This window comes from Eretmochelys imbricata, chromosome 9 (genome assembly GCF_965152235.1).
Source record: "Eretmochelys imbricata isolate rEreImb1 chromosome 9, rEreImb1.hap1, whole genome shotgun sequence".
NCBI classification, from domain to species: Eukaryota; Metazoa; Chordata; order Testudines; family Cheloniidae; genus Eretmochelys; species Eretmochelys imbricata.
Window position 1 is genome coordinate 102300189 of NC_135580.1, and position 23966 is coordinate 102324154.

A 23966-nucleotide genomic window follows, 5' to 3' on the forward strand; every position below is an offset into this window, starting at 1 on the left:
AGCTCCTGCTCACATGGCTGAACGCCCTCCTCTGCCTATGTTCCCAGCCTCGTTCTTCTAGCTGGGCGCTGCTCCCACGAGCACCTCTGCCTTTGCTTCCAGGCCACCCTCGCAACACAGGGCCCAGCCTGGCAGGCACCCTCGGCATTCACACCCCCCCGAGGCCTGCAAGAAGGCAGCTAGCCAACAAGTGGGTCAAGGAGCCAGGGGGAGCATCAGGTATCTAGGAGGCATGGCCAGGCTCCAGCGGCTCATTCCCTTGTCATCTGGCTGCTTGTGCTCTTTGGGGCAGCAACTGGCCCTTCCTTTTTTTGTTTCCACAGCAGAGAGCAGAGCATGGGAGCTGACGGCCATCAGCAGCAACTCGGCGCAGTCCAGGCTGCTCTCAGCCAGCTGACCTGCACCTGGGGGCTTTACTCACAAGAGTCTGGGCCCTGGGCCTGCTTATCTTACGGGCAGCTGGAGCAGGGTGCCACAGGAGGGGCAAAGGCACCTCCGCTGCTTTCAGTTCCCTCTTGCACGCCGGGAGGGCGAGTTCTGGGTACTAATGCAGCAGCTGGAGGGAACAAAGAGCTGGTCAGTAAGTGACCAGTTCAGCCCCCTACTGAACAAAAATACCTGGTGTTGTTTCATACTGAAGATGACTGTGTGGGTTCCATACACACTGAAGTGAAAAATCAAATCCTGAGATGGGGGCGGGTTGTTTCAGTCGTTCCAAAGTCACTTTATTTTGTCCTAATCTATTTGCCGAATAAGCTCAGGGCCCTACATAATGCCCCTTTGGGCAAATTTCCCATTCCTCAGACATTCTCCCAGCTCTAGAGCAGAGATCAGGGCAGGTAGGGAACAGGCTCAGGGCTGCCTGGCAGGAGGTTCTGAGGCAGCCCCAGAAGATGGCCCCGCTGAGCAGGCACAGGTCCTGGCTTGTGGAGTGAGGCATTTGGAGCCAGCGCAGGGAGAGAAGAGGGACTCAGTGCAGCAGTGGGCGAGTCTGACCAGCTGCAGTGCCCTGGAGAGAAGTCATGTCCGAGGAACGCTGTGGGTGGACGAAGGAGAAGCTAGGAGAAAGCACCAGCAGGATTTGACAACACGGCTGGGAAGCAGGGCCACCCAGCAGGCCTGAGGCGGCCAGTCCAAGCCTCTGGTGTTTCTGCAGCACCCAGCCATGCGCCAGCTGGATGTGCTCTACTGCCCAAGCCTAGGGAGCTAAGAACCGGGCCCGGCTGGATAGAGCAGTGGCCGTGCCCCAGCCTGTAGACGAGGGCTAGCTGAGAACACACATCTGACTGATCTGCCCACCCCTGGCCAGGCTCACCAGGACAACCTTCCACACGGGAGAAGCTGCCCTGGCTTCCTCCCGCCTCATGCCCAGGGCAGCTGAGCACAGCAGGTCAGAGGCAGCCGGGCCTGAAGCCCTTCGAGCCCCACAGCGAGGCTCAGGGTGCGTGTTCTGGCTGGAAGGCGACTAGCGCAAAGTGCTGCTGTGCCACGATCTCAGAGCCCACCTGGTGGTTGGTGGGGGGGGGGGGGGGGAAGAGAGCAGCAGAGCCCCAGCCCCCCCAGGGCCTTTCCGCTCACCCCCCGTGAGCGGTCCCCTGGAGTGGTCACACAGGAAAGGGCACAAGTACAGCACGAAGAGCTGGCTGGGGGTGCATGTTCCTGGAAATCTAGTGCAGGGAGGAGTCAAGCCAGCCCCCAGAGACACTGGATGAGTGACAGAAGTGCTCACACCTTCCTGGCCAGTTCCACAGAAGGCTTCCTTTGCCAGGCAGCATCACACTGCCCTCTCTGGCTTTAACCAGAACTAGCTGGCTCCCTTCTAGGCCCAGCCTCTGCCAGCAACCAGGACTGGGCACGAGTGGCAGCAGCCGCACGGACAGAAATCTAAGCAAAGCTCTGAAGGAAGGTAACAGTGACTGGGGCTGCAGGCCAGGCACCTCCTCTGCCCCAGGGCAGCGATCCCCCGCTGTACAGCTTGCAGAGACCTTCCTAGGCTGGAGGCTAATGCTGCATGAGACATGGTGGCTGTTTGCCTGCCCCTTGGAAGGGATTAGTAATCCCTCTACCAAGAGGCCTAGGCATGCCCCACTGGAGGAGGGAGTTCAGAGAGGAACACATAGGCCTCCCCCTCCTTTATCTCGTGTCTCCGAGTGGGATGCCAGAAGAAGCCCAGGCAGAGAAGACATCTCCCCTTGCGCCCCCATGCTGCCTCTCCCTCCACGGGCACAGTGCTAGCAGACGGGACTTTGACTTCTCCTTGCTGCGAGCTCAAGGCTGGAACCAGCTAGGGGCAGAAGCTTCACCCACCCCCAGTTCAGCTGCAGGAGGCTTAGAAGATGCTGTGATGACCCCATGCCGGCCACCACCCTGGGACATTTCCTCTAACAGGGAGGAAGTGAGGGGTCTATGGCCTCTCTCCCCTGCCCACCCCCAGGGTGCCAGCTGAATGGGTCAGACCCAGGGCTGGGAGAGACAGGCACCCTCAAGAGTGCAGAGGAGAATTCCTTGAAGCCCAAGCAGCTAGCACTGCTAGAGGCAGTCTGTCCTCACTCCCTGCTCAGCTGACAGACGCTGTGACGTGAGTGAGGGCCACAGAGGGACCCGCAGCCCAAAGGTCCGTGGGTACCAGCCCCACAGCAGAGTACCTCACACCACACCTGTAAGGGCCTCGCAGGGAAGCTGTGACAAGGGAGCTGTGCCCAGGGCAGGTGCTCTATGGGACCCCATGTACCACAGACACCCCAGGCTGCCTCAGGACAAGACAACAGGACCCAGTTTACAATGGGGCCATGTCCAGACCCCAGAGTGGTACTTCCTGTGCTAGGTACTGGCTACAACCAAACCTGGGGGGCTCTTTCCAGCCAGTCCTGCCAGGAGCACTAGGCCCTGCAAGGCTGCAGCCCCCCCGGCCAGGGGGGTAACACATGCCACGGGGAGCAGCAGGAGGGCTCTGCAGCACCAAGGGGAAGGAAGAGAACTTTATTTACTTTTAAAAAACAAAAGCCACAATTAAGAGTCCCCACCCCCCCCGACAGGTGTCTGTGAGAACAGTCACCGCTCGCTCCCAGCACTGGGCTGCAGGGTTTTCCTTCAGGCTCTCCAGAGCAGCGCACCCCTGCGAGAAGCCCGCTAGACGGGTTCTTGTAACAGGCAGACACAGACCCTCCATGCTTCACTGTCACTCGCCTTCCAAGGCACAGGCCTGTTTCTCTCCCCAGCCCTCCGAGAGGGAGCCTGGGGGAGGGGGGAACAAACAAGGGCATCATGAGACAAGAGAGACAGAATGAGTCACTGCTACTCACTCCAGTCACTTCAGCACATGCCTGGGTCTGAGGTAGCCACAAGCAGGGCCGGGGGGCATGGAGAACTGCTGGCACCGTGCCAGACAAGCAAGCCAGCTGCCCGGTAGCACGAAACCTTAACTCCTGGCCTAGTCTGCACAATGGTGCTCCCGTTGCCTACAGGAAGGGCACAGCAGGAAGGGTATGGAGACTCCAGCACAGCCTGGCCTACCCGTGAGGGAAAGGCACAGGACCCCAGCCCAGGGAGGCTGGTACAAGACAAGATGCTCCCAGCTCCTGAGCCAACTCTCTGCAGGGGCAGGAGGCATTGGGCTAAGGACAGCACCTCATCCTGGGCACTGTAAGGGAGCGCATGGTCTGTCTGCCCCGGGGGCAGGGGGTGCACTCACTGCTCTGGTCCACAGTGGGCTTGTGGGGTGACCCCTCACACAGTGCTCTAGCTGCTAGGCGAGGGGTGAAGCTGCGGGACTAACTCTCCCCATGTGCTGGATCATAGTGCCACCTTTCCTCATGCAAGGAGGGGGCTTTGGGAAGGTTGGCAAGAGGGATTTCCAGGGGCATGGCCACTGTCAGAGGAGGGGATCACCTACCTGCCCTCAGCTGAGCCTCCAGGGAGGAGATCGTCCTTCGATAGGCTTCACATTGGGCATCTCTTGCAGCTGAGGAACAGGGGAGAGTTCAGCACGTGCCCAGCCAGCCCCTGGCAGAGCGCCCAATGGGGATGCTTGTGGGCAGAGGGGAAGGGAGCCCGAGGGCAGGATTCTTGTGGTTGTTTCCACTGCACGGGATAGAGACACAATGGCTCAGTGCCCAACTGCAGCATGGTTCCCAGGGCTCCCAGGAATGGAGGGGGCACCCCCACCCCACCCAGGGGCCATGCTTCAGCAGCAGCACTCCAGCTCCCACGTACACGTTAGCATGGCCCAGTCTAGGGGGGGGAGGGGTTTCTGCCCCACGTACCAAGCTCATTCTTCACTCTTTGCAGCTCACTCCTTACTCTCTGCAGCTCCTGGGAGAGCAGCTGACCTGGAAGCTGACAGAGAAAGGCTGTTCACCACCAACCAGGGAAGCCAGCGAGATACAAGCCGTTCTGCTGCCCCTTGCCTAGTGCACTTTAATGCTGCAGGGGTCTGGAGCAGAGTTTCATAGGGGGACCCTGGTGTCCAGCCCCACCCAGGAAGGGACCAGAACAGCCCATGGCACCATGACAGTCTGTAGCTGGCACATGCCCGATGGAAGTAATTCCTTGGGAAGTGGGAGCTTTGAGCACCAGAGGTGGACATGGCATTGCATAGGGGAGAGGGCAGAGAGCGGACATGGCCCCATCACCACAGCGTCGGGCACCTCCCAAGCGTTTAGAAGAACATTGTTCCCATCTGCTTGGCTTGTAGTCTGTCTGCTGCATGTGAACAGGGCAACATGTCTGGGCAGAGCCAAGTCAAAGCAATGGTCCTGCACGGAGTCAGGGCTCCTCCCCCTTGCAGCAGAGCTCCATGGCCTGTGCCCAGTTCCTATGACATTTCTGTCCCCTGTGGCCACCAGCATCTCCCACTGGGGAGACTCCCAGGCAGGGCTTTCGTTAGCAGGACGAGTGCAGCTCCAGGGCTCTATGGAGTAGGGAGCCACTGCTGAGAGCAGCACTGGGACGATGTGTTCATGGAGATCAGAACTGCCTGGCACCTGGTGCACCTTGGACCAGCTAGTGAGTGGCTTCAGCCCTCAATTTTCAGAGTGGCAGCAGTCGAGCCTCCAGGACACACACATCGCCGTGGCCAGTCTGTGTCCATTGGCCGGAACATGGAGTCCTGCCTAGTCACATAGATGTGGGTGGTTTTTGCCATTGTGGGATCTGGGCGTCTAGCAGCGGTAGGAATCTGGGGGTCCCAAGGCTGCTGACGACTAAGGGTGGGAGTTCAAGGAGAGGAGAATGCTCTGAAGCTCTTCCTTCCCCTCCAAGTCTCACCTCACTGGTACCTGGGTGCAGCTTTGGGAGCTGCTCTGCATTCAGCCCCAGCCTGGCCGAAAGTCACAAGAGCCCCTGCCCTAAAGGGCCCGTGTTTTAAAGGCTCAGGTATCCCAGGGCTCATCCCAGTCCCACAGAGCACCTCCTTCATCCCACCATTCCTCTGGCCCTGCTGCGCCACACCCCAGACGCCTTCTGAGAGCTGTGCTGAGTAATGCCAGGAGACGGCTGGTTGTTACCTGCATAGAGGGTGCTGCACCTCCACTCTCCAGGGCAGAGTCAGGGAGGAAACTACTGAGAGGAGCTAGAGAATTCCCACCTGCCTGAGACTGGGCCATTCCACCTGCAAAGAGAGACTCAGACATGGTGCAGAACTAACCACGCCCATCTGCTCTCCTGTCCTCCCTCCCCACCCGCACAAGCCTTGCTCCAAGCACCTGGATCGGGGCGGGTCCCAGGCTCGCCCTGCCCACCCGTGCTGCAGTGTGAACAACTGCCACTCACCGCACAGGACAAGTCTTTGTTCCAGCACGGGGCATTTTCTTGGGATGCTGCTGCCCTCCGCTGGAAAGAAGTTGCACCTGCACCACTTAAAACTTCCCCTCAAATTGCCCATGGGCATCCGAGGGGCGAGCAATGCATCCGATGAAGTGAGCTGTAGCTCACGAAAGCTCATGCTCAGATAAATGTGTTAGTCTCTAAGGTGCCACAAGTCCTCCTGTTCTTTTTGCGAATACAGACTAACACAACTGCTATTCTGAAAATCTTTATACTGGTTACTGTTCAGATGCCCCAAATGCCTTCACCAAGGCTAGTCCAATTCTACCAAGGGATGGGAACAGCAGAGCAATGCCCCAAGCATCAGTGCAGTTCTTTGGCAGAGCAGAGAATTATCCTGATGGGCTGTTGGAAAGGGCCTGCCACCCAGAGCATGGCCCCTGGAGGATGGGGCATTGCATAGGAGGGTGGCATCACTCCAGAGCTGCAGCCTTTGGGGAAGGCCCTGCCTCCTGCCCCAGAGCAATCTGGAGACAAGATCTGGCAGCTCCAACCCTGCCAATCTCAGCTGCACAAAGGGCAATACAGGCTCCGGCCCCAAAGGCGTGGAACAGTCCGCTGGCTTAGTCAGGGAACTAACAGGTTTCAGAGTAGCAGCCGTGTTAGTCTGTATCCGCAAAAAGAAAAGGAGGACTTGTGGCACCTTAGAGACTAACAAATTTATCTGAGCATAAGCTTTCCTGAGCTACAGCTCACTTCATCGGATGCATTCAGTGGAAAAAAGCTGAAGTGAGCTGTAGCTCACAAAAGCTTATCCTCAAATAAATTTGTTAGTCTCTAAGGTGCCACAAGTACTCCTTTTCTTTTTTCAGGGAACTAAGTTTCTCATTGTTTACTGGCAGAGATTTGCTGTCTTTCCTCCCCTTCAGGAGCAGAGCTCAGCATGGACTCTCCTGCCAGGAGCCCACGGAGGATGTGGAGATGGGCCCCAAACACACTGTCATTTGCCAGCTCCCCTTTAGCCCTGGCCAGCAAATCAGAGAATCTCAGGAGCCACAAACATGGGTAGGAGCCTTAAGCAGCCAGTGGCTGGCCCAGAGCAGCAGCGCTGAAGGGGTGGGGTGGATGATAGATGCCAGGTTTGTGTACTGTCTAATCATTTCAGGCCCCCCATCCCTGAAAGGCTCCCTAATTCCAGTGGAAGGATAAGGTGTGCCTTAGTGCCAGGAGAAGCAGACCTGGTGAAGGAACCACTCAGGCAGGAGTTCCTGCTCCCTTTGCCAAGAACCCAGCCCCCGGATTGCTAACCACTCTCACAGCATCCCAAAGCCACTGAACCGCTCACTCACCTGCACTGGGTAAGTTTTGCCCCACAGGTTTGTCCTCAGTGTCTACAGAGAGCCCTTCTCCTCCACTGGGCTCCAGGGCTTGTGCAGCTGCTGCTGAGTTAGTGTCTAGAAAGCGAAGGTGAAGGGTGTCAGCCTCTGCCCAGGTAGCATCAAGACAGTGGGATCTGTCCTAACCAGGACACTCCATGCTGAAGCCTTCGACTGGAGCTCCAGGCTGGGAGAGCCCAGCAGGGCCCTGGGGAAGGAGGCTCAAAGGAGCACTTCTGCTTCACTCTGGGCAGCCCTTTGCGGAGCCAGCATCCATCCCCCGCCCCAGGAATCAGCCCGATTCTCTGGAGACGGGGGAGGAGATGGATAATCTGACCTGCCCCTGCGGCTCTCGGTGCTGCCCTGACCCCCTGTCTACCAGCCCTGCCTGCAGCAGGGAGGCACCAGGACTGAGAGTCCCTTCCCCGCCCAGACCTACCTTTACCTAGGCGAGCTCGCTTGGGGGAAGGGAGCCTTTTGGGGGAGGCTGTTGTCCTCCCTGTTGGTCTCAGCCGGGAGTGGGGAGCCCTGGCAGGAATCGCAGCAGTGGCAGCCCTTCGAACAGGCAGCTTGTTGCAGCCAAGTTTGGCGACACCTGCTGAGGAGGTGAGGAGTGTTAGCCTGGAGGAGATCTAGCCCAGCTGCAGAGGGGCTGGCCCAGAGTAGCGACACCAGGGACTGGAGCATGCGCGTATGCAGCCTCAGTGCTTAGCCATGCTCCTCACCCTCTGCCCCCTAGCCTCCGACCCCACCTCAGGAACCCCACAGCCTCCCCGCCCAGAACGCAGCACTCTCACTACACAGTGAGCGCAAGGCGCAGAGAAAGCGAGGCCGGGAAGACCACGGCAGCTCACAGACCACCACAGAGCTGGAGCTAGGATCCAGCACAGGAATCCCAAGACAAGTGAGCAGGCACCTTCCGTTCCCAGCCCATGCGGCTCTCCCGATGAGCATTGAGGGCGCTCCCCCATCTCCCCCACAACGCTGCTCCCTGCTCTGCACCCAGCAGGATTACAGGCAGTTACTTTCAGTCTCTTTGTCCTGGGGGCTGGATCTGGCTCCTGGATACCCAGTGGGAAGAGAGCATGCTGGCTGCAGGGTCCCATTGGTGTGCTCCACGCTGCTGGGTCTGGGCTTCATTAGTCTTATCCTGGTACCTGGAGATGAGAAGAAAAGGAGAACAAGGATTTCACAGCCTCAGAGGGCAGCCAGGGAAGCTGAAAAGTCCAGCCAGGGCACTGCCACAGACAGCAGCTGGCCTCGCCATCAGGTCAGAGCCTCCTTCCCAGCCTCTCCCCAACACTACTGGCCTCCTTTCATTGAGTCTGCTCACCTTGGTGAGTTGGGAGTTTGGTTCCAGGAGCTCCAGCCTCTTTGCTCATGCAGAGGATCCCTGGACCCAGAGAAACCCGGGATCCCATGAGCAAGGGTCTGCTGCCGCTACTGAGTCCTGGAAGTTTGGCAGGAGGCCGGAGGGATGAGGGGCACTTGTCACTGCAAGGTAGCTTTGTAGCACTCCGCTTCACAGTGCCGCTGGCAGGGAGCTAGAGCCAGACAGATGAGCCATGGATTAGACCCTGGTGGCAAGCAGGAAGGCAGGGCAGGCCTCTCCTTCCCCCTCCCCTGCTACCATTCATATGCAGGCTCAGACCCCGAGCCTTTCCAATCCCACCTCCGGAAAGGCAGCCAGCCCAGGGGTTGCTCTGGTGGACTCCTCTGCCTCCTGAACACCCTCTGGCCTGGAGTCCATGGCTCACTCCCACCCCTCACTGGAAAAGGAGCAGCCCTTCTGAAATGGCATTTCTGGAGCCCCCATAGCATCATAACAGCAATAAACCAGGTACCTGCGGATGGCCAGTCCCAAGCCCTCTGCTCCCCCTGCTACTCCTTGTGCGACTGCCAAGGCTCCCCCTGCATGGGGAGCTTCCACAGTGGAGTTACCCCCCACATATCTTGGGTTTAAGCCTAGGCCAGCTTTTGAGAGGTCCATAGCCCCAGTCTTAGTATCCACCCACGTGTACCGGCTTTCCTCAAACCAACTGTCTCACCAACTCCTAGCTCCACCACAAGGTACTCCAGTTCACAGATCCAAACCAGGGTGTTCTAAGGGTCAACATAAGCCAAAGTCCCCCACCTCTAACTTCACATTCATCCTCCCCGAGCCACCAGGGCAGGGCTCCTTTGCCTTCAAGTGTCCCCCACAACAGTAGAAGGTCAGCCACCCATCCCTTGGGTAACCAGGTCACCCTGTCATTGCCCATGCTACCTAGATTCAATCCAGCTCAGGTAGGCTGGCCATGCACAACTTTTGCTGTGTAGACAGACCAAGATCTAGCATCCCATCTGACAGTATCCCGTACCACGTGCTTCAGAAGGTGTGAGCCCCCCTCGTGAGGAATTATGGAGTAGCTCCTTCCCCACCCCAGGCAGACATGCTCTGAAGCACAATGGTAGACATCCAGCTCCTCCATGGACTGGTTGGGCAACCCGCATTCTCCCTACCCCCAGTGGATCCACCTGTGGGTGGAGCAAGAGAGGCGCAGCCTCCCTGACTCAGTGTCTTCTCCCCAGCTCCTGACTTAACTCTCTTTCCTCAGTTCAGTTATTCTCCCAGAAACATGGGCATGTTCCTCCCAAGGGTGTCAATTGGGGGGGCAGGAGCCCCCGCTCTGGGTTTCATACAGGGGATCTGCAAGCTCCCAGACTGAGCTCTTGACATACCCGAATCCTGTGCTGTAGTTTACACTGCCCATGTTACAGCACAGCCATGCTGCTGCTGCTGCATCTGCGAGGGGGCAGTGTAATCACGCTTTATTGGGTGGGGGGGGGAGAGAAGAAGAGAGACGGACAGGACAGGAGCTGAGCTCTCCTGGCAATAAACGACAGCCACCCCGAATGAGGGGCGGTCGCTTTATCGCTGGGACAAAGCGTGGTCTATACTGACGCTTTTCAGCGCTAAAACTTTTGTCCCTGAATGAGTTTTAGCACTGAAAGTGACAGTGTAAACACAGCCTTGGTGTGAAATGTGAGTTCTGCAGAGGAGAGGTGCCCCTGGGGCAGCGAGTCACTATTTTGTTTACAAACAGAGGCAGGGTGATTAAGATCAGAAACGGCTGGTGATTAAATGAAGGGTATGGATGTTTAGATGTAAAAGAGGAATCCCTCCACGGAGGGGGAGAGGTTGTTTTAGAGAGAACAAGGGGTGGGGGGAGAATTCAGAAAAAATACAGCAAAGCACTGAGCCCAGGTGACATTCAGAAAAGGGGGAGGTTTGGGGGTGCAGGTGAAAAGAAGGGGTCAGACCCAGGGCAGGGCTAGCAGTGTATAGAGGAGTGCCCACGCTTCCTGCGGTACTTATGTGGCCTCATCAGCATAGTATCTAAGGGAATGTCTACACTGGAAACTTCAAAGCTCTGCCACGGGAACCCTCTCCTGGTGATCCACCTCGAGGTGATTGGCTCCAAGCTCCCAGCGCTCTACACTAGCGCTTTAAAGCGCTCAGACTTGCTGCGCTCAGGGGGGTGATTTTTCACACCCATAGCCAGCAAGTTAGAGCGCTATAAAATGTAAGTGTAGACAAGCCCTTAAGACTGCGCCTCACAAGGTCTAACCTATTTCTCCTCCCAGCCCCTCAGTGAGGTCGAGCAGTGCTGTTATCCCCATTGTACAGGTGGGGCACTAAGGCACACACAAACTAAAGGCCAGATTTTCAAAGGTATTTAGGCACCTAGCAAGACTTTCAAATGCACTTAGAAGTTCTGGTTCTTTGTAAACCCCACTAGATGCCTAGCAGCATCTTTGGGTGCCTAAAAGTCTTAGAAATTCTGTCCTTAAAGCACTGGCCTGGGGTCAGACAGGAAGTCCATGGGGTAAGTAGAACCCAAGTTTTTCAGAGCTAGCTCCCTATCCAGTAGACCAGCTACTTTCTCTGCTGTATGCTTTTGGGGGGGGGGGGGGGGGGAAGAGGAGAGAAGAGGACTCTGATAGATGGGAGCAAAACCAAGGTGGCCAGTTCTCTGAGACTCCAGCAAATGGTCCCAGGAGGTTGGGATGGAGGTCGGGATGGAGGTCATGGTTGACAGCATGAAAATCAGCACAGATGTTAGGAAGGCTGGAGAAAGAGTCAGATGAGAGGAGCTCATTTAACTCCCAAGGGGGGGCAGGTTCTGTCCCATGCTGGGTTGTAGAGCAATGGCTGCTGTGCAATTTTACATTTTAACTGAAAACCATTTTGTTTTGTCATTTTTTGTTCTGAGTTTGAGAAAAGGAAGGAATGAGAAAGTATCGTCAAATTCTTAGGGTTTCAGCTGTATCCAGGCCAATTCACAACAAAGAACAGAAACTGCATCCACAGAGTTCATAAAGTTGACCATTATTGTCATGATTTGTATTATTCACTGGACACCATCTGTGTGCTCAGCACTGTTCAAAATATGCCAGAAAATCCAGTCCCTGAGCATCTAAGCTGTGTAACTCTGGATAAGATTAACAAATTTATTTGAGCATAAGCTTTCATGAGCTACAGCTCTCTTCATCAGATGCATACGATGAAGTGAGCTGTAGCTCACGAAAGCTCATGCTCAAATAAATGGGTTAGTCTCTAAGGTGCCACAAGTCCTCCTGTTCTTTTTGCGAATACAGACTAACACGGCTGCTACTCTGAAATCTGGATAAGATGGCTCAGATATTTAAGTGTGAAGTGTATAGTTATTGATCGCACACATTATCACATGGTCACTGTGACGTTTATATCTATGAATGGAGGCACTGATGGAAACAGAAGTTTTACTGGATTACGGACTAGAAGATTTGACCCTCCAACTTTCATTCAAGAGGAAGAGCTGCCCAGAGCTCCTGTGCCTGTTTATTTCCCTTTCCTGCCTGCAGTGGCCCTGATATACCTCAGAAGTCTCAAGTTTTTTCCTCAACTTTAAAATATAGAATTTTCTTAGTGTTTGGATTTAAATAGTCTCCTGTGAGAACTGCAACTCAGTCGCTGTGGTGTTGTGTTTCAGAGCCTTCTGGAAAGTAACGAGCCTTTAAACAGAAATAAAAGCTGTGTTACCAAGGCTCATGATTTTGTCATGAGTCTCATGATAATTGTGACTCCAAGTGCACCCTAAAGGCTCAAAAAGCAGAAGGCAAATAAAAAGAACCCCAAATCTGTTATTTTTACATAATCTCATGATTTTAAAGCCAATCTCGTGATTTTTGGTGAGCCTGATTCATGACTTTTGACCATGTGGGATTAGCAACACTATGAAAGTGACTTGAAAGTGTCACTTTCCCTCCTGTTTAAGGTCAGTTTCTAGTCTATTATTTGTAGTGAGGTAACACCCCAACAGCCCTAGGCAGGTGCAGTATAAATTCAGGGGGCTTTGCTCCAGTAGGATGTTTCCAAAGTTAAATGATCTATTCCAAGCTTGATGAACTGCAAAAAAGTGATAGAAAGTCATCTAGATTTTTCTGCAATGGTTGTATTTAAGAGTTAGTAACAAAGAACATACATTAAAATTTTAAACCTAACCAGTGTCCCTTAAGTGACTTGACAGAAGATGTGAGAACAAGTTAGTATTGGAGCTGAGTGGGTCTAGTATATAAACAAACATATAAATTAGATACAGTGCTCCTATCAGCTAATTTCTAAATTACCTGCACAAAAAAAAAACACCCTAGAGTTCCCAGGTGCCTAAGTAACCCTTGGAATCATGTTTGAAGTTGACCCCCCAAAAATCTGAAATGGCTCCTGGGCCCTCCCTCATGCTGCTCCTATGGGATACTGAAGTAAGGGGCAGTTGGAAGAGGCACTGGCATTACTAGGCAGCAGGAAGCTGGAGCACCCCCCCACACACACTTACTTGGGCAGCAGGCTGGGTCTCCACGTTGGATCCCTGGCTTGTTTTTCCAGTGGCAGCTGCTTTCTGCATGCTGGGTCGGGAGTTACCTAGAGACAGTCTTGTTGCTTTCCCCTCCAAGGAGATGCCTCTGCTCCTTGGAGGCAGGCCTGCTCTCAGCAGCTCTCGAGAAGCTCTCCGAGATTCAAAGGAAGCCAGGGCCAGACTCCTGCTTGTTCTTGGGGTGGTAAAGGCCAGGGGCAGTGATTTGACAGCAGCTTGGCCTTCAGCACTGGTACAGCTTCTAGAAGACACAGGCAATGCAGTACTCCTCTGAGGTGGTTTGAGAGTGACCTTGCCACAGGACTCTTCAGGTAGGTTCCCGCACTTGGGCATGGGGCTCCGGGTTACCTTGGGTGCTGCAGATTTACAGCCAGCCTGACCTGGGCAGGTTAGCTCTCTGGGCATCGAACGCCTAGAGGGGTTTGGGTCCCTCTGTTCCAAGTCATCTCCTAGGGGACTACCTGTCACAAAGTGAAACTTTGCTGGTCCCATCAGCGGCGTGGAGGTCGCAAAGGAGCTGGAGCCTACAGAGACCGTGCTTTCGTTGGAGACGATGTCCAGCTCGTGGGTTCTATAAGCAGACCTGCTCCGCTCCAGATCATCGACCTCCGAGTCCTTGAGGCTTGACTGCTCGGCCAGTAGCTCCCTTTCCACAGCCGAGGTCACGGTCGACCCAAGCGGGTGCGCCGCGGAGATCTCGAAGGTCGTCTGCCCGAGGGGAGCGCCGGCCCGAGCCGGCCCCCGGAGCTCGGCGGTCAGGTTCAGGGCGCTCAGAGCCCGCGCCTGCAGACCGGGCAGCCCCCTCCGCTCCGCATCTCCCGCGCCCTTCCCGGGCAGGGCTCCCCCGGGCCCGGCGGGCAGGACCGCCCCTGTGGCCCCCGGGCTCCGGCCGCCGGCCGCCCCGGGCTCGCCGGCCGCCCCGGGCTCGCTGCCCGCCCGACGCTCCCCCAGCGGGGACCAGGGCGCCTCCAGGGGCAGGGGCTCGGCCGCGATGCCGGAGAGCTCGGGGCCCGGCCGCTCCAGCTGCCGCGCGATGGCCAGGCACTCGGCCGCGAAGAAGCTGCGGAAGAGCGGGGTCTCGGGGGAAGCCGCCTCCCGCTGCCCGCCGCCCGCCGCTCCCGCGAGCCCGGCGAGCTCCCGCGCCGCCGCCGCCTCCTCCTCCCACAGCGGGCTCAGGCGCCGCGGCCCCCCCGCCCCGGCCGGCAGCGCGGCCCCCGCGCCCGGGACTCCGGCGCCCTGAGCCGCCGCCGCCCTGCGCCCGCCCCCCGGGGGCCCCTCCGCCGGCCGGGGGCCGGGCCCGTGGGCAGCGCCGCGCGCGGGGCTCCCCGGGCCGCCCCACGCGTGCGCGGCCCCGGGCGGGGGGGGGCGGCTCCGTCATGCCGCGGACACGCGCGACGCGCCCAGCTGCGAGCGGCGCCCCGGGGAGCTAGGGGCCTCCGCCCGCCCCGCGTTCATACGCCGCTTCTCACGGCTATTGGGCGCCTCGCCACCAATCACCGCCCTCCCTTCCCTCAGCCAGTCGCCGCGCAGCGCCTCTGGGCACGTGCCCATTGCTCACCAATGGGAAGGGGGATCGCTGCGCGAGGAAAAGGCCCCTGGCCAATGGGAGTGGGCGGGGTCCCTGCGCCGTCGTCACGGGTGGCCCGAGCCTCTAGTTCCCCCTGGCGGGGCGGGGGTGTGTTCCCAGGCGGAGCTCGGGGGGAGGGGGTGTGTGTGTTCGCAGGCAGAGCTCGGCGGCGGCGGGGGGGGTGTTCCCAGGCGGAGCTCGGCGGGGTGTGGGGGGGTGTTCCCAGGCGGAGCTCGGCGGCGGAGGGGGGGGGGTGTTCCCAGGCGGAGCTCGGCGGCCGGGGGGATGTTCCCAGGCGGAGCTCGGCGGCGGGAGGGGGGTGTTCCCAGGCGGAGCTCGGCGGCGGGGGGCGGGGGATGTTCCCAGGCGGAGCTCGGCGGCGGGGGGGGGTGTTCCCAGGCGGAGCTCGGCGGGGTGTGGGGGGGTGTTCCCAGGCGGAGCTCGGCGGCGGCGGGGGGGGTGTTCCCAGGCGGAGCTCGGCGGCGGCGGGGGGGGTGTTCCCAGGCGGAGCTCGGCGGCGGCGGGGGGGGGGGGGTGTTCGCAGGCGGTGCTCGGGGGGAGGGGGGTGTTCCCAGGCGGAGCTTGGCGGCGGCGTGGGGGATGTTCCCAGGCGAGGGGAGCGGGGTGGTGTTCCCAGGCGGAGCTCGGCGGCGGCGGCGGCGGCGGGTGGGGGGGGTGGTGTTAGTGGCCCTGGGCAGGGGTCAGCATTTTCTTTACAAGCAGAGGCAGGGTGAGTATGGTCAGAAAGGGCTGGTGATTAAACTAATGATCGGAAAGTCTAGCTGGTAAACTGGAATCCCTGGGCGGGACACCCCCAAGGCAATAATGGGAACGGGCGTGAGGGTCAAAGGGCCAAGATGAGGGACCCAGAAGGGGATGCCCAGCAGAGACCCCTGGACAGCGCCCGCTGCTCTGCGAAGGCGTCGAGAGGGCCGCCAGACGCTGCCCAGAGGAACTCTGCCCGGATACGTGAACGGATAAACGAACGAAAACAGGCTCCACAGTCGCAAAGCCCCCCACAGCCAACCTCCTCTCCCTGGTGTTGCGAATGGCCACCTTGGCCATGGCTAGGAGGAGGTTGACGAGGTGGTCCTGCGACTTCGTGGGGCCTAGGCTCAGGTGTGCGTAGATAAACAGGCGCAGGGAAAAGCGCAGGCAGACCCTGAATAAAAGGCTCTGGAGGAGCTGGATGAGGGACTGGGGGCTGGCGCACTGAGGGACGGCATGTGCAAGGGTCTCCCTCACGCCACGGAAGGGACAGGTTTTAGGGACAGAGGTGAACCGCACCAAGTACATGCCCGTGCTCATGGCTCCATGAAGGAGCCACCAGCTGATATTCCCGGCAAGCCGTGGGACTAAACTGGATTTTAAACTGGCCCACTGGGGTTCCCCACCCTCCACTGCTGGTAAAAGGTCCTGCCCCTTGGTATCTGGGCAGAACCCGAGGGTGGGGTAATGAGGCATGTGCAGCACGGGCACACATAGCTGGTCTCTTGACGCGGTTCGGAAACGAACCGGCTGCATAGCATGCAGCCAGCTCAAGGTACGAGGAGGGGGAGGCCGGGAAGGCTCACGGGGCAGGGGGCTGATGGAAAGATCTGGAAGGCCGGGAGTGAGAGGCGGGTGGGGTGCACCCTTTCGCAGAACCCACTCAAGGAAAAACCAAGCCATGGGGGGAAGGGCTGCCTCCATCTCCTGGAGTAGGCGCCGGGGGGTTGTAAGAGTGGAGAGCCCCATGCGCCGACCAAGTGCCTGGGGATCCACCCAACCCCCCAGGTCATAGTCCAGGGTGTCTCCGATCTTGGTGACTCTCACCAGGACCAACCTCCAGCACACCAAGGGGGACTCCGCCACCTGCACACAAAGATGGGGATTGTGTAGCAGGGGCTCTGCAAGGAGATCTACCCACTCGGTGGCTACCATGACCTGCTTGCTGAAACAAGCCTCCAAGTTTGGAGGAGGTCCTGGTGGAAGACCTCTTGGATGGAGAAAAAAGAGTTGCCGGTCATATCGGAGCCCTTGCAGATAGCAGAGGAAGGTGTGCACCACGCTGAGCTAGCTGCACCGTAAAGGAGTCCTGGACCACGAGGAGCATGTCGTTGGCGTACGCCGACAGGACCAGCTGCTGCTCCAGCTCCCGAAACACCAACCCCGTCAACCACCAGCGGAGGAGACAGAGGAAGGGCTTGATCGCCAGAGTATAGAGCTGGCCTGACAGCGGACACCCCTGACGCACCTCACACCCGAAGCTGACCGGCTCGGTCATGGTCCAGCTGAGCCTGACCAAACACTCTGCAGAAGCAAACAACACCTGGAGAGAACCCACAAACTGGGGCCTGAAGCTGAACGCCCGCAGAGAGCCCAGGAGATACACAGAGTCCTTCATGTTGAACGTCTTCTCCTGGTCCAGGGACAGGAGGGTGAACAACAGACCATACCTATACCTGAGCTCCAGGAGATCCTGGACCAAATACAAATGATCAAAGATGGAATGACCCGGGACGGTGTAGGTCTGGTCAGGATGGACCATGTACACTAGCATGGACCTCAGCTACAGCGATATGGCCTTTGCTACGACTTTGTAGTCTGTGCTGAGGAGTGAGACAGGACACCAGTTTTGTAGTGGTGGGAGTCTGCTATAGACCACCAGACCAGGGGGATGGGGTGGATGAGGCTTTCTTCCGGCAACTCGCAGAAGCTACTAGATCGCACGCCCTGGTTCTCATGGGTGACTAATTTTCCTGATATCTGCTGGGAGAGCAATACAACGGTGCATAGACAATCCAGGAAGTTTTTGGAAAACATAGGGGACAACTTCCTAGTGCAAGTGCTAGAGGAGCCAACTGGGGGGGAGCTTTTTTTGACCTGCTGCTCACAAACCGGGAAGAATTAGTGGGGGAAGCAAAAGTGGATGGGAATCTGGGAGGCAGTGACCATGAGTTGGTTGAGTTCAGGATCCTGACACAGGGAAGAAAGGTAAGCAGCAGGATACGGACCCTGGACTTCAGGAAAGCAGACTTTGACTCCCTCAGGGAACGGATGGGTAGGATCCCTGGGGGACTAACATGAAGGGGAAAGGAGTCCAGGAGAGCTGGCTGTATTTCAAGGAATCCCTGTTGAGGTTACAGGGACAAACCATCCCGATGTGTTGAAAGAATAGTAAATATGGCAGGCGACCAGCTTGGCTTAACGGTGAAATCCTAGCGGATCTTAAACATAAAAAAGAAGCTTACAAGAAGTGGAAGGTTGGACATATGACCAGGGAAGAGTATAAAAATATTGCTCGGGCATGTAGGAATGAAATCAGGAGGGCCAAATCGCACCTGGAGCTGCAGCTAGCAAGAGATGTCAAGAGTAACAAGAAGGGTTTCTTCAGGTATGTTGGCAACAAGAAGAAAGCCAAGGAAAGTGTGGGCCCCTTACTGAATGAGGGAGGCAACCTAGCGACAGAGGATATGGAAAAAGCTAATGTACTCAATGCTTTTTTTGCCTCTGTCTTCACTAACAAGGTCAGCTCCCAGACTGCTGCGCTGGGCATCACAGCATGGGGAGTAGATGGCCAGCCCTCTGTGGAGAAAGAGGTGGTTAGGGACTATTTAGAAAAGCTGGACATGCACAAGTCCATGGGGCCGGACGAGTTGCATCCGAGAGTGCTAAAGGAATTGGCGGCTGTGATTGCAGAGCCATTGGCCATTATCTCTGAAAACTCGTGGCGAACGGGGGAAGTCCCAGATGACTGGAAAAAGGCTAATGTAGGGCCCATCTTTAAAAAAGGGAAGGAGGAGGATCCTGGGAAATACAGGCCAGTCAGCCTCACCTCAGTCCCCGGAAAAATCATAGAGCAGGTCCTCAAAGAATCAATCCTGAAGCACTTACATGAGAGGAAAGTGATCAGGAACAGTCAGCATGGATTCACCAAGGGAAGGTCATGCCTGACTAATCTAATCGCCTTCTATGATGAGATTACAGGTTCTGTGGATGAAGGGAAAGCAGTGGATGTATTGTTCCTTGACTTTAGCAAAGCTTTTGACACTGTCTCCCACAGTATTCTTGTCAGCAAGTTAAAGAAGTACGGGCTGGATGAATGCACTATAAGGTGGGTAGAAAGTTGGCTAGATTGTCAGGCTCAACGGGTAGTGATTAATGGCTCCATGTCTAGTTGGCAGCCGGTGTCAAGTGGAGTGCCCCAGGGCTTGGTCCTGGGGCCGGTTTTGTTCAATATCTTCATAAATGATCTGGAGGATGGTGTGGATCGCCCTCTCAGCAAATTTGCGGATGATACTAAACTAGGAGGAGTGGTAGATACGCTGGAGGGCAGGGATAGGATACAGAGGGACCTAAACAAATTGGAGGATTGGGCCAAAAGAAATCTGATGAGGTTCAATAAGGATAAGTGTAGGGTCCTGCACTTAGGACGGAAGAACCCAATGCACCGCTACAGACTAGGGACCGAATGGCTAGGCAGCAGTTCTGCGGAAAAGGACCTAGGGGTTACAGTGGATGAGAAGCTGGATATGAGTCAGCAGTGTGCCCTTGTTGCCAAGAAGGCCAATGGCATTTTGGGATGTATAAGTAGGGGCATAGTGAGCAGATCGAGGGACATGATCATCCCCCTGTATTTGACATTGGTGAGGCCTCATCTGGAGTACTGTGTCCAGTTTTGGGCCCCACACTACAAGAAGGATGTGGATAAATTGGAAAGAGTCCAGCGAAGGGCAACAAAAATTATTAGGGGTCTGGAACACATGACTTATGAGGAGAGGCTGAGGGAACTGCGACTGTTTACTCTGCAGAAGAGAAGAATGAGGGGGGATTTGATAGCTGCTTTCAACTACCTGAGAGGTGGTTCCAGAGAGGATGGTTCTAGACTATTCTCAGTGGTAGAAGAGGACAGGACAAGGAGTAATGGTCTCAAGTTGCAGTGGGGGAGGTTTAGGTTGGATATTAGGAAAAACTTTTTCACTAGGAGGGTGGTGAAACACTGGAATGCGTTACCTAGGGAGGTGGTAGAATCTCCTTCCTTAGAAATTTTTAAGGACAGGCTTGACAAAGCCCTGGCTGGGATGATTTAATTGGGGATTGGTCCTGCTTTGAGCAGGGGGTTGGACTAGATGACCTCCTGAGGTCCCTTCCAACCCTGATATTCTATGATTCTATGAAGGTCACGGAGGTCCCCCTTCTTCGGAAGCAAGGCAAGCACAGCGTCCGCCTACATGACAAAGGGAGGCCCCTGCTGCCCAAGGACTCAGCCCAGACGGTGACAAGATCCGGGCTGAGGATGTCCCCGAACATGCAGTAGAACTCCACAGTCAGCCCGTCCATGCCTAGAGATTTATTAGTAGGCATTAGTAGTATTCTTGCCAGCAAGTTAAAGAAGTATGGGCTGGATTAATGGACTATAAGGTGGACAGAAAGCTGGCTAGATTGTCGGGCTCAACGGGTAGTGATCAATGGCTCCATGTCTAGTTGGCAGCCAGTATCAAGTGGAGTGCCCCAAGGGTCGGTCCTGGGGCCGGTTTTGTTCAATACCTTCATAAATGATCTGGAGGATGGTGTGGATTGCACCCTCAGCAAGTTTGCAGATGACACTAAACTGGGAGGGAGGAGAGGTAGATACGCTGGAGGGTAGGGATAGGATACAGAGGGACCTAGTGAAATTGGAGGATTGGGCCAAAAGAAATCTGATGAGGTTCAACAAGGACAAGTGCAGAGTCCTGCACTTAGCAAGGAAGAATCCAGTGCACCGCTACAGATTAGGGACCGAATGGCTGGGCAGCAGTTCTGCGGAAAAGGACCTAGGGGTTACAGTGGACGAGAAGCTGGATATGAGTCAGCAGTGTGCCCTTGTTGCCAAGAAGGCCAATGGCATTTTGGGCTGTATAAGTAGGGGCATTGCCAGCAGATCGAGGGACGTGATCGTTCTCCTCTATTCAACATTGTGTTGAGGCCTCATCTGGAGTAGTGTGTCCAGTTTTGGGCCCCACACTACAAGAAGGATGTGGAAAATTGGAAAACGTCCAGCGGAGGGCAACAAAAATGATTAGGGGACTGGAACACATGAGTTATGAAGAGAGGCTGAGGGAACTGCGGATGTTTAGTCTATGGAATAGGAGAACGAGGGGGGATTTGATAGTTGTTTTCAACTACCTGAAAGGGGGTTCTAAAGAGGATGGCTTTAGACTGTTCTCAGTGGTAGCAGATGACAGAACAAGGAGTAATGGTCTCAAGTTGCAGTGGGGGAGATTTAGGTTGGATATTAGGAAAAACTTTTTCACTAGGAGGGTGGTGAAGCACTGGAATGCGTTACCTAGGGAGGTGGTGGAATCTCCTTCCTTAGAAGTTTTTACGGTCAGGCTTGACAAAGCCCTGGCTGGGATGATTTAATTGGGGATCGGTCCTGCGTTGAGCAGGGGGTTGGACTAGATGACCTCCTGAGGTCCCTTCCAACCCTGATACTCTATGATTCTATGAGATGGAGGGCTTCTGAGAACTCAGCCAGAGTGAGAGGCAGCTCCAGCTGGTCCTGGTTGCCCGCGTTGACCGTCGGGAGTTCATTCCAGAGCACTCTGCAAGCATTGGCGTCCATTGGATCCAGGGAGAAGAGGCCAGCGTAGAAGGCTCTGTCCCTTCCACGCATCTCCTCCAGATCTGTGAGAGGGGTGCCGTCCTCCGCCAAAAGGCAGGTGACTTGCTTCTTTGCAGCTGAAAGTGCTTAGCACGTCACCAAATCTGGCCCAAGCTAGCAGGTTGGGCACCATGAAATTGAGGAACTCCCAATTAGTGACCACCTGTGACAATTTGGTTAAGTGATTTACCCAGCATCACGCACTAGCATTCTATGGCAGAGGCAGGATTAAAGTCCAGGTATCCCAGGCAGCATTCAATTGCCTCAACCATGAGACTATCCTTTCTCTTCCTCATTCGCTACACACCTTCAAATTTCTGCAACTAATGAGGCAGGGTCCTACCTTCACTACACTGATTCAGACCCAGAGCAAGCCCAGCCTGTGCACTAAATGAAGCAGGGTCTTGTGGAAAAAGCAGTGTGATCATAAACCAGCGTAATCCTGGTGTTTCCTGTCAAGTGGTTGACAGCGAAACCTTAACCTGTTTTCTCTTTTATCTTAAATGTAATTTCTGCGGTTTAAAACAACCAAATTCCATCACATGGAAGGGTGATCAGCAGGGTTGGAACCTTTAGATCCACCACACAGACATTTGCTACTTGAGCTAACAGAGTAACTGACAGCAGGTATAGGTTGTCATCCTCTTAGTAGACCAGCACTGGAGGGGGATGAGACACTTTGCCATGGAGTTTCCACAGATATTTGCTGACAGCAGAGAAATATTCAGGCTCAAGGTTCTGGAGGAGTATGTGGTCTAGTGTTTACAGACTCTTCTGGCCCTGGTCCCCACAGCTGGCATTCTCTGCTCAGTGTCCCCATCCGGTATCCTTATTTTGAACCTCTGACCTTCACTCTGATCCCTGTTTTTCATTAGTTGTCCCCCATAATCAGTTGGTCCCTGGGTCCAGTGGTCCCTCCCATTAGGCTGGGGGAGAGGGCTTTAGCAGTGGGTGGACTTGTGCCCGCCCACTTCCTGGGTTTTCCAATAGGACCTCCGCCCATCCCCTCCATCCTGTCTTTCCCCAAGTCTTCTCTTCCTAGTCTCCCTGGTTCAATCTTCCCCCTGCCTTTATCCAATTTCAGTCCCCTCCCATCTACTAGAGACCTCAATATCTTTGCCTAGCCAGTCCCAAGCTCCTGTCCTGGCCCCTGACTCCTCATTCATTTCCAATATTCTTGCCCAGCCAGTCCCAGACCTCTCCAATGAGCTCCTCATCTGATCCCTAAGATTCTGTTTTTTTTATTTTAACATTTCCTAGGAACTTATTGGTGTTTGTTACTAAAAAACAGGTGAAAATCTGTGCACAAAAATAACATCACAGTGTTCTGGGTAAATATCAGGGGATAAGAAGATAGAAAAAGCAACAGAGAAAAGGAAGAGTACTGAAGTAAAAGCAGTTTAAGGCAGTGGTTTATTTCATGAACTGTACATTATCAGTACCTACACGGATGCATGCTTGCGTGTGTGTGTGTGTATCTTCCACTATATTCCCTTGCTTTAAAAGACAGACTCATTTATTAATGAATGTAATTATCTGATTTTCCTAACTATCACTATTTTTATATTTGAGTGGTCTGAAATTCTCATATTAAAAAATCAGTACAGAGTAGCTTTTGTAAAATCCAGGAATATTTTGGTAAAAACAAAAAACAAAGAGCTTTACACACTTATAACAAGTCTCTGTGTGCAAAGCAGATCCCCCTCCACCAGTGCTGATAATTTGGTCAAGTTTGGGTAGTTTTTCCTCAGGAACAGCACAAGGCACACATACCATGGCACCCCTTCTGCCAAATTTCAAGACCCTCCTACAAAACATAGAGGCACCAGAGTTTCTTAGGTAAATGGCTGTTTAAAAAAAAGTGGGCAAAACAGTATATTTCCCCCCATCTCATTCTCAGAAACGGTTGAATCATTTTTGCTGAAGCTTTCCAAAGAAAATTTGCCCTGAGGCAGACACCTAGCATAGAAAATTCCATGTTGAACGGAAAAGCTGGGCAAAGCTGTAACTGATCTTCAGTGTTAGGCAATCTTAGCTATAGGTAGTGCCACCAGCTCACTCGCTGTCCTTTTGTCTGTCTGAGGCCCCTGACAGGTGTTCCTCGCTGAAAGGGAGCCCGAGGGAGCTGATTTTTAAAGCTGTTGTAATTTATTAAGAGATTAGAGTTTAACCATTTACGCTCACCTACGCTAGAAAACTAGCTATTCCTCCCCACCTATCCTCCACCTTTTCCCTGCAAGTGCACACTACACATCCTTTCCTGCCCTCAAACAGGACAAAATGTTTGCTAGGCTTCCCCAGTGCTTACTTCCATCTGCTCCATTACAGCAAAGGGAATCGCAATGCTACCCTTCTAGTGAAACAGTCCTAATTGGGTCAAAGTTAGTACATATACCCTTTGCTAAACCCCCGCTCATGTTTCCCAGTGTAGATAAGTCCTCAGGGGTCTACTCTTACTCATATAGTACTCAAGTGTCCTTCTCAATTGTAAGGTTAGATTAGAAGAGAAAATTTTAAAATGCATCTGGTTTATCCCCATGTATACTCTTTACTTTTCTTCTCGTCTTTGAAAATTAAAATCCATACAAGTAGATTCACCCTCAGTTGCAGTGATGACACAGGGATTTCTAAACTGCTGTTTCATTGTTCAGTTATGGAAGCAAATTTCATTTCTCTGGTTCTTACACAAAATAGGGCATGTCTGAATTGATCATATCCCTACAAACTTACAGTTAGAA

The 23966-nt window shown here is 54.9% G+C and overlaps 1 protein-coding gene across 1 annotated transcript; it reads right to left on the minus strand.

Annotated features, from left to right (window-relative positions):
• Positions 1 to 2958: 2958 nt before the first annotated feature.
• On the minus strand, positions 2959 to 17133 carry LOC144269775 (uncharacterized). Its single transcript, XM_077825573.1, has 11 exons — positions 16840 to 17133; positions 16255 to 16457; positions 12998 to 14357; positions 8473 to 8683; positions 8165 to 8296; positions 7579 to 7734; positions 7113 to 7217; positions 5505 to 5608; positions 4263 to 4335; positions 3893 to 3961; positions 2959 to 3234 (listed from the first exon to the last, which is right to left on the minus strand). The coding sequence occupies exons 1-11, from the start codon at positions 17131 to 17133 to the stop codon at positions 3179 to 3181; spliced, it is 2763 nt and encodes a 920-aa protein (XP_077681699.1). The 3' UTR covers positions 2959 to 3178.
• Positions 17134 to 23966: the final 6833 nt, after the last annotated feature.

Bases quoted from the DNA above. Each gene is read 5' to 3' on its own strand.
- LOC144269775 (XM_077825573.1), bottom strand. From the start codon at position 17,133: ATGGTCCATCCTGACCAGACCTACACCGTCCCGGGTCATTCCATCTTT. The intron at 16,458-16,839 runs GTGCGTCAGGGG...CTTTGTGTGCAG, and splicing joins CGGTCAGCTTCGGGTGTGAG to GTGGCGGAGTCCCCCTTGGT. The intron at 8,684-12,997 runs GTAAGTGTGTGT...GTCTGGCTCTAG, and splicing joins AGACCCAGCCTGCTGCCCAA to CTCCCTGCCAGCGGCACTGT.